Here is a 9,315-nt window from a genome sequence, read left to right on the forward strand (position 1 = left end):
ATTGCCTTTTAACGACGATTTTACCATTTTTGTTTTGCGTTTTGCCTCATATGATAATTTGAAAGATGAATAGACACTATAAATCACAACTTTCAATGATCAGCAGGTCAGGATCTAATAACAGCTCAAATTTTGCCGATGTAGTCAGTGAGGATTTTTCAATCTTTTGTGTTTTGAAAATGAACTACAGAAGATAGAGATGGAGAAACTAAATATACCTAATGATCAGCAATACCGAGATTTTAAACAGAAAATCAATATAAACAGATACCTGACAGAACTATGAATCGTCAACATCTAAATGTCATTTCATTGATTTATTTTGTTCATGTTTTTGTTTTATTCATGGGGCCAACAAGTTGTCTTATTATACCTCCCCTTCTTTAACATTCAACCTAAGGTATGTCTAGGAGTGTTGATTTATAATATCGCCTTGGGTACATTTTACATCTTTATTTGAGACTAGAGCATCAGCACCAGTGATAAAATCTCAAAAGCTGGTTTCTACGATGAGTTTCTATGGAATGGACCATCAAGCTTTTTTCTAAAAATAAGGGCGTATTGCGTATGGTCTACAACAAATCAACGAATCACTACCAACCCATTCAAATACGGTTCTTTTGTGTACATTTGCCTTGAATATGATGTTCCTGACGTAAGTAATGCTTCCTATATGGCCAAACAGACACATTTCTGTCATATGTCCTTTATTCGGACATAGTCATACATCTATATAATCAATCCGTCCTAGGGTTTTATTTTTGAAGATCATTAAATGAAGTAACATTAAGAATTTTCATCCGTTTATCACAAAATTACACATACTTTTGATTTATGTATTAATGTCTTATTTTCTTTTACAAGTGTTGATTTCTCACGTTGTAATTGATAATTTTCTTTCTTTATATCCGCATGCATTTGATTTAATCTAGAAACTTCTGTCTCCAATTCTCCCTTTTTTCGTTTGAATGACAGTTCTTTTTCTTCTTTGCGTATCTTTTCTTCTTCAGTCATTTGCTTGAACATATCTATCACTCGTTCGTTTTCAGCTTTATCTATTTCATATTTTTCAATTTTTTCGAGAAGTTCAATATTTTTTGCTTCTTTCATTAGTTTATGTTGAACCTACAAAATATTTAAAGGAGAATTATATAGTCACAGCCATAAAATGTAACCTATTTTTCGCATATAAGTGGTCGATATCAGGTTAATCAGAATATATTACAAAATCCGTATGTATTCACTTTCGTATGACAGATCAATATGCATTCACTTTCAGTTTTAACAGTAAAATTTGAAATTATCATTTCGTACAACACAGTTTCATTTTTCACATCCAAATTATATATTTTTAGTGCTTCATCAATTCATTAAAGAAATATACTTTAATTAAAAGCTTTGATGAGGATAAAGAAGAAAATGAGAACACACGATAGAGCCCTTTCTGTTTGATAGGGATGAGTTTTTTGTTTGACGAAGGAACGTAGCATATACATGACACGTATGACTTAAATATTTGTTTTTTAATCTTAAGTTAAATATATATATATAATCATAAACAGTGTATGCCTGAAAAAATAAAAGCATCTCGTATGTATAAGGATCCATCTGATGTTACAAATTCTCAAAATAAAATGTACGCTAATAATTTTTACCGTGTTAAATCTGTGTGTGATTTTAGGATAACACCAATTATCAAATTAGTTTGACTTTTGTACTGAAAAGCAGCTAGTGCGCTTTTTGTATAAGCTCGCGTACAGATTCACACAAACATAACCACCACAAAATTATTATTTATCGATCCAGTTTTTTACAATTTTTTTATTAAGTTCTACGTTTTAGCTCAGATTTAATTATTTGAATGTCAAAATGATAAAATTAAAACATCTTGCCTCACTTTTGAATATCAATTATATGGTCATTTTTATAAATTTCCTGTTTACAAAACTTTGAATATTTCGAAAAACTAAGGATTTTCTTACCCCAGGAATAGATTACCGTAACCGTATTCGGCTCAACTTTTTTGAATTTCGGGTCGTCAATGCTCTTCAACTTTGTATTTGTTCGGCTTTTTAACTGTTTTGATCTGAGCGTCACTGATGAGTCTTATGTAGACGAAACGCGCGCCTGGAGTATTAAATTATAATCCTGGTACCTATTTTTTTTTTCTAGTACCCGTGACGTCATATAATTACTTTTAATATAAAATAAATCTGTAAGACAGTAATGATAGTCTATTCAGTATAATAAATTAAATAACACATAACTGAGAGGGTGATAGAGCATATTGATACCACTCGAATAAGCATTGTCAACCTTGGCTTCGCTGCAGTTGACAATGTTTTCTGATCTATGTATTATTTGTATACTGCTACTTCTAGAAATAATAATCATAATAATTGTCAAATTTAAAACAAAACAATAAAAATGTTTATTTAATCTATGTTGATATTATATGCGGATAGTTGTAAAACATCAAGTGGCAAATTAAATTCATGTTGAGGTCGAGAAAGTTATATAAACTAAACTTCTACTTTTTACTAGATCGAATCTCTAATCTAAAATTTTAACTTGCCAGTTAACATGGTAACAATCCCATGGAAAACATTTCATACGACTGGAAAATAACATTCTGACTCTAAGGCGACCAGTATTTGCTCTTTACATTACATACGAGTTCAAAGCGGTGACATACAGTGGCACTTACAAGTTCAATAACAGAAAGGCGATAAATACCAAAAGGACATTCAAACTAAAAAACAAACTGAAATTCTGGGACAAAAACGAAAACGACTTTAGACAAAACAAAAGTAGACAAAACACAACATCAAATTAGGTTATGAAACACGGACTCCTTTAAAAAGAACTATGGCGATATCAAATGCTCCGAAGGGAAGCGAATCCTGCCAAACATGTGAAACCAGTCACGTGGTTCATGTTAGTACAAATCGTTGATAGTTCTAACTCGAAGAAAAGTGAATGGGATTGTCGTTTTGACATTTGAAATATATCCGTCGTCATTTCCGAAACATATTTGATATCGGCCAACCAACTTGCGATAGCGTTTGTATCATTTTTGAAGGTAGTAATATTTCACCTTCACCCCTAAAAACTCGTTGTTCAGTAGCTTCCGTGTGATAAGTAACACTATGTTGCTAAAGTCATGATAAGAAATGCAACCTCTGAAATATAGTGTCAACTAGGAGATATGTACTCCGTATGCAGTCGCTGCTGGTATGTTGCTATATGGAAATGATAAGTACTCAAATTGGTGAAATAAATCATCTTTTTTCGTAAAATTTTGTTCTCAACGACCCCTATTGTCAATTTCTGGATGTAAGTGACGATATGATACACACCTAACTGTATAGGTTGTAGCCTTAGGTTCAAGATCGATGGGATAGAAGAGTTCAACATAGTCAAAATTGAATAATTTACTGAGAGAACATCATCTATATAGCGGAGATAAAGCCTAGTGCTAGCGCCATTTTTATTTTGTAAATCAAAATATCAAGCATCTTGATAATGTCAGTCTTAGATAAGGTTTTGTTATGATGTTTTTACAAAATTTGATTTACCTCTCTCAATATAAGATAATTGTATCTACATTTGGCAGTTTTTTTTAATTGAAACAAAGCAAGACATACTCTTTCGATTTTTCTTTTGGTTTGGAATTAGGTATACGTGTCTTTTGTCAAGAGAAGAAAATTCAAATGTTTTAACAATGTTTTAACAGGACTTGATTGTATGCACTCGAACAGCTCTCGTGAATTTGTTAACCGCACCCACCCTCCCCTTTCCATCAAAGACAAGAATTGAATAATATGAATGATTCACCTCTTAGAACACAAAAGTGAGTGCCTTGTTAGGAGAATAAAAAATAATCAAAAATAACGTTTCGTATTGATACTGAATATTACTGGGTACCAAACAAAATGTGTTTATCATATTTGACTGACAATGGAATTCATGAATGCGAAGTGTACTTACAATAGTAACATTTACTTACATATAAATCTCCTTTGTGAACTTTTTTTTTTGTTTTTTATGTCATTACATTTAAAATAAATTTGAAATATATAACCTGAGTTTCCCATTCTCGTATCTCTGCTGGTCTAAGAGGACCAAATAGGCAGGCATCACTTTTTTGATATACGTCTCCGTTTGCTGTGTATAGTCGATTGAATTTATCCACGGTGTAAAATGTGATCTCTAAGACAAAAATATCATCTGTAAAAGAAGTGCATTTAATGTTAGAAAATGTAGATCTGTAATGTTAGGTTGTCAAACGGTGAAATGTATGCATTCTGTTATAACTTTTTCCAGTGCAAAATGAAGATCGTTTGGTATCCTGGTGGCTTTCAAGGAATTTCCAATTGTCTGTGTTTGGTGGTCTTTATATAACATAACTTCTATTCATTCTCTTTTTTTGGTTAAAGTCTGTATTGAACTTCAGCTTAAGTTATAGACTTTGAGATTTTGTATTTTATGATGTCTATCTGTGCTATATTTTCCTTTTTTGGGGGAGAAGGGACAGAGAGTCAATGAATTATGATTTATGCATTAAATTTTAATATTATCATTCTTCGTATATTCAAAACATTTTGCTCTAAATTTCTATCTTTGTACTATAGTTGCGTTTACGGGGGATTATGTTGTTGTTAAAGTTGAATAAAAGATTGAAAACAACACGTTTAATAATTTCAATGCGTCCGTAGCGCTTTTCTGGATTTATCTTCATCAGGAACGCTCAAAGCCAAACATTTGAAATCCGAGGATGTATAAGTACCGACACCGTTAAAGAGCTATATGACAAACATACCTAAAAAAAATAGCCAAATTCATCTAAAGTCAACTTTGCCTGATGGAGTTGAAACCTTAGTTGCTTAATAATTTCAAAATTTATAAACGGACAATTTTAGAAAAATTTGTTAAAATCATGTCAGTACCGAAGTACTGACTTCTTAGCTGATGATACCCTCGGGGACTGATAGTCCACAAGCAGAGGTATCGACCAGTGATGTAAAAAATTGAAAACAGCACGTTAAATAATTTCAATGCGTCCGAAGCACTCTTCTGGATTTACATCCATTAGGAACGCTCAAAGCGAAACATTTGAAATCCGAGGATGGATAAGAGAGCATTGAAATTACTAAACGAGATGCATTTAGAGACCTTACGAGTTCAAAGGACAGTGTGCTCTAGTGACGGATTTTATCGGTTCTGTTATTAAGAAATATATTTTCATGAAAAATATTCAATAAAAGCAATAAAAATAACTGATAGATACTTTTTACCTAGATCATATCCATCTGCTCTGCGCACTGGTACAAACTTTACACTGTAATGAATTGTACTGAGAGGAGGATTCAAATCACACTTCATTATCTGCGCAATTCGTCTTCTTAGACGATCTCTTTTCTCATGATTGCAACGCAGTCCTACAACTCGTCCTGAATTAGAAAGAAACATTTCACATACTTAATGAATATGTCTTTGTGTGTAAAATTTATATATTCTGAAACTGTTTTCTCCTTGCACTAAACATAAAATCTAATCTGAAGACAAAGACACAAAGAAGTATACTGCAAGATTGAAATTACAAAATCGGGTGATGCAAGATCATTACATTAGCAGCATCAAACTTGTCTATCAATTTTAGTCTTAAACGGTTATTTTTATCTTAAAATCGCTCGATATTCTAGACAATAAATAAATCAGTCCAGTTCAGTCTTTCATTAAAATTTTAGACTTATCCACTGCCGTAACTGCAGTAAATTCAGTAATATCAGACAAGGGTTTGCGATTAATTTAGTATTGTTCAGTAGCTTGGAAGACAATTAAGTATGGTGTTGACTAGTACATGTAATTAAAAACTACTGAACAGTCTGCTCAAAGTCTGAACACATCGCAATCGACTTTTAGCGAATTTACTGAAGTAGTAAGTCTGAAAAATTAGAGCGAGGGTCTTGCCCAAAGCTCCTATTTTCATAGTATATACCTTTAATACACTATCCAGTTTAGCACATATTTAGATCTTGAGTAATCCTGTAATTAGTCTATTGATATGTTTTGGCTGACTAGGTGTAGCTCATTTACGTAGTTTTCTAAATCTACTCACTATTATCATTGTAAGATATTGACTCCAGAATGAAAAGATTGTAGTTTCTGGTGTAAGTATGTTTATTGGTATATTTGTATAAAGCTGTGTTTAACTATACATTATAAATTTTAAAACATATAGTTAGTTTGCAGTGGCAGCTCCAAAAAGAGGGTGGTGGAAAACTCTTTTTTTTTTGGATGGATGATCAATGTTTTGAATAAGAACATACAGTTGGACCCCTCTGCCCCTGGTAAGTACCCATAGGTAGTCTAGTGGATAGTTTATGTGCATGAAATATCTGTCACTGGACATTAAGCAACCAATTATCAATCAATTCATGACGAAATAGCATCAATGGAACAAATTGCAATAATTTCCCTTCACTAGGTTTCATGGTTCACTCTTTTTTTGGGTACAAAGTAATTACATGGAAGATAAATGGTTACAATTTTAGATGTCATTGTACTCTAATCAAGTTATAAAGAACTATATGTGTAACTCTTTATTTAGGGGAGATCCATAATTTAACCATTTTCCAAAGTGTACAAAACATACACTTTTTCAGAACCCCCACCCACCCTCAAAAGTGTACATCAACCATTTTCAGATTTCAAGAAAAGAATCAATCATTCTTAATATATAAAGAACATCCTGTGTATTGCAGTAAAGTTTAATAAAGAAATTTTCTATTGAAAATAAACTGACACATATCTGGCTTATTTGCCGGAAATAAAATTTTAAAAAGTGTACAGTTTAAATGTTTTTTTTTCTACCCCCTCCCCCAAGTGTATGTTTTGTACACTTTGGAAAATGATTGACAATTATGGATGACCCCTTAAATGAAAGAAACTTTTAATTGTCAAAAACATTTTTAGATCCAAAGATTAATAGTGGGATGTTTAAAAATTAATTTGAAAACTATTTAAAAACTATTTAGTTGAATTTGGAACACATTTTTTTTTCAAAATAGCCAGTAGGAATTTTTATTCCAATATCTTGATAACGATACAATGAAATTTTACCCTTGTGGTGATTCATGAGTAGTAACTTATTACACGGGAAAAGTATGTATTATGAAAGTAAGAAGACAAATTTAAGCAATTTGATTGGACGAAAAGTTGTACGTATGTGCTAACATAGGATTATTTATTTATCATTTACTACATGTTTAACAATATGATAAGGAGCAGTGGTAATTTCATTAAAATTAAGATAATTTTGAGGATTATAGGTTTTATGTTTGCTCAGGATAGTTTCCTTATCCCCAGTTATTAAAAGCTAATCTTGATATATAATATAGTCTCATAGGCACGGAACAATGCGAATGTTTGGGACGACAAGATTGTTCATATCACCAGGTCAATATTTTAAGCTCGGTTTCAGAAATATCCAGTGTTCTCAAATTAGGTGTAATTTTGTGTTGTTTACGTATGACTTGTTCTGTTGTCTATAATACGGGTATAAATATTAATAAAGAAATAAGAAGATGTAGAATGATTGCCAATGAGACAACTCTCCACAAATGACTAAATGACAAAAAACATTAACAGCTATAGGTCAACGTATGGCTTTCAACAATGAGCAAAGCCCATATGGCATATTTATCAATAAAAGGTCTAGAAATGACAAATGTAAAACAATTCAAATGCGAAAACTAACAGCCTTATTTATGTGCATAATAAATATGCTGCACAGCAACCAACAAAGGACAACAACAATTAAAAGCTCCTGACTTGGGACAGGCATATACAGAATATGACAGGTAATACTCGTTTGAAGGCGCAAAACATCCCATAACCTATGACAATGGTGTAACAGTACAACATTAGACCAAACTTTAAAAATCAGTGAAAAGGCTAACTTATCAGCTGGATACAAATGGAAATATGTATACCCAAATGTGCGTTTTTCAATATCTGTTAATTTCACTTATCGTTAATTTCGTTTATCCCTAGGTCGTATCTTATTGATATATACACTACTTTTCTATACTCGGAACGACTGTCAATAGTTGGAGACAACATGTTACAAAACCCTGATTGGTGAATATCCCAACCCTTCTTGTATCCATCTTAACTAAAGTTCATATTAATAAACTCATCACAGATACCAGGACTAAATTTTATATATACGCCAGACGCGCGTTTTGTCTACAAAAGACTCATCAGTGACGGTAGGATCCAAAAAAGTTTTAAACAAAAACCAAATATAGTACGAAGTTGAAGAGCATTGAGATCCAAAATTCCTAAAAGTTAATTTATGCCTGAGGTAGAAAAGCCTTAGTATTTAAAAAAATTAAACAGTTAATTTATAAATCTAACAATATCAATGATAATTCATGTCAGCACAAAAAGTATAGTAAACATTTCTGAATTTACACATATTACAGTAGCTCTGAATAAAGCATGTTACAAGTTTCTTATTACCTTTATCGTTAACACCAACATATACCGTTCCCTTTTCTCTGTTGTTCACAATACCACATGCATAATTTGCAAGACACCTTTTCTGTCCAGTTCTCAAAAAGTTTTCCTCGATATTGCCACCTCCTTCTTTAAATTCTTTTTGTCTAGTTTCGTCGCCAAGATATTCTTCATATAGATATATAGTTTCAGGTCTTTTACTTTGTATCCTTTTAGCAAATATCTTTTTGTAAGATGCGGCTATTTGTGTGAATTTGAATCCACTATTATTTATACTGTTGCTGATTTCCTGTACTTCATGGAATGATTGTAAATATATAATCGCGGACTTTGTATCTCCACAATCTTCTATATCCAAGTTATCCACTGATATGTCTACATTAAATTTCTTTAATACATCCTGGATTGCTTGTTTAAGAATTGTATCGTTTTCCCATTTTAAATTGTTAACTTCGATGACAAATTCTGTCGACATATTCTAGTGAAATGTAAAATGCATTTATCATAAGAAATGTGTCGATAATTAATGTATTTGCAGTTGCTATGTAACACTCAATGGATATCTATTTTCTAAAAATGGTTATCATTCAAGGAAGTAAAATACCCGGTTTGTTGTTTTATTTTTTGATATTGTTTCGAAATTTCAATTGAAATGAAATATTACAACATCTAATTTTTTTAAACTGTACTGAAATTTGTCGTTAATTTCATGCGAAAAATTGTTATTTAGATGGTCTTAATTAGGCAATGCATATATATAGACGCATTGTTGACACACTGTAATACGGT

The 9,315-nt window shown here is 31.8% G+C and overlaps 1 protein-coding gene across 2 annotated transcripts; it reads right to left on the reverse strand.

Moving 5' to 3' along the window:
• Nucleotides 1-737: 737 nt before the first annotated feature.
• LOC143048038 (schlafen-like protein 1) lies at nucleotides 738-9,073 on the reverse strand. Of its 2 annotated transcripts, none has more exons than XM_076221473.1 (4): nucleotides 8,530-9,073; nucleotides 5,298-5,453; nucleotides 4,085-4,230; nucleotides 738-1,125 (listed from the first exon to the last, which is right to left on the reverse strand). In XM_076221473.1, the coding sequence occupies exons 1-4, from the start codon at nucleotides 8,999-9,001 to the stop codon at nucleotides 808-810; spliced, it is 1,092 nt and encodes a 363-aa protein (XP_076077588.1). In that variant the 5' UTR covers nucleotides 9,002-9,073; the 3' UTR covers nucleotides 738-807. The 2 variants fall into 2 exon arrangements, with proteins under 2 accessions (XP_076077588.1, XP_076077596.1); XM_076221481.1 differs by having other exon boundaries at nucleotides 738-2,377.
• Between the last annotated feature and the right edge of the window lie 242 nt (nucleotides 9,074-9,315).

Source organism: Mytilus galloprovincialis, chromosome 1 (assembly GCF_965363235.1).
Source record: "Mytilus galloprovincialis chromosome 1, xbMytGall1.hap1.1, whole genome shotgun sequence".
Classification (NCBI taxonomy): domain Eukaryota; kingdom Metazoa; phylum Mollusca; class Bivalvia; order Mytilida; family Mytilidae; genus Mytilus; species Mytilus galloprovincialis.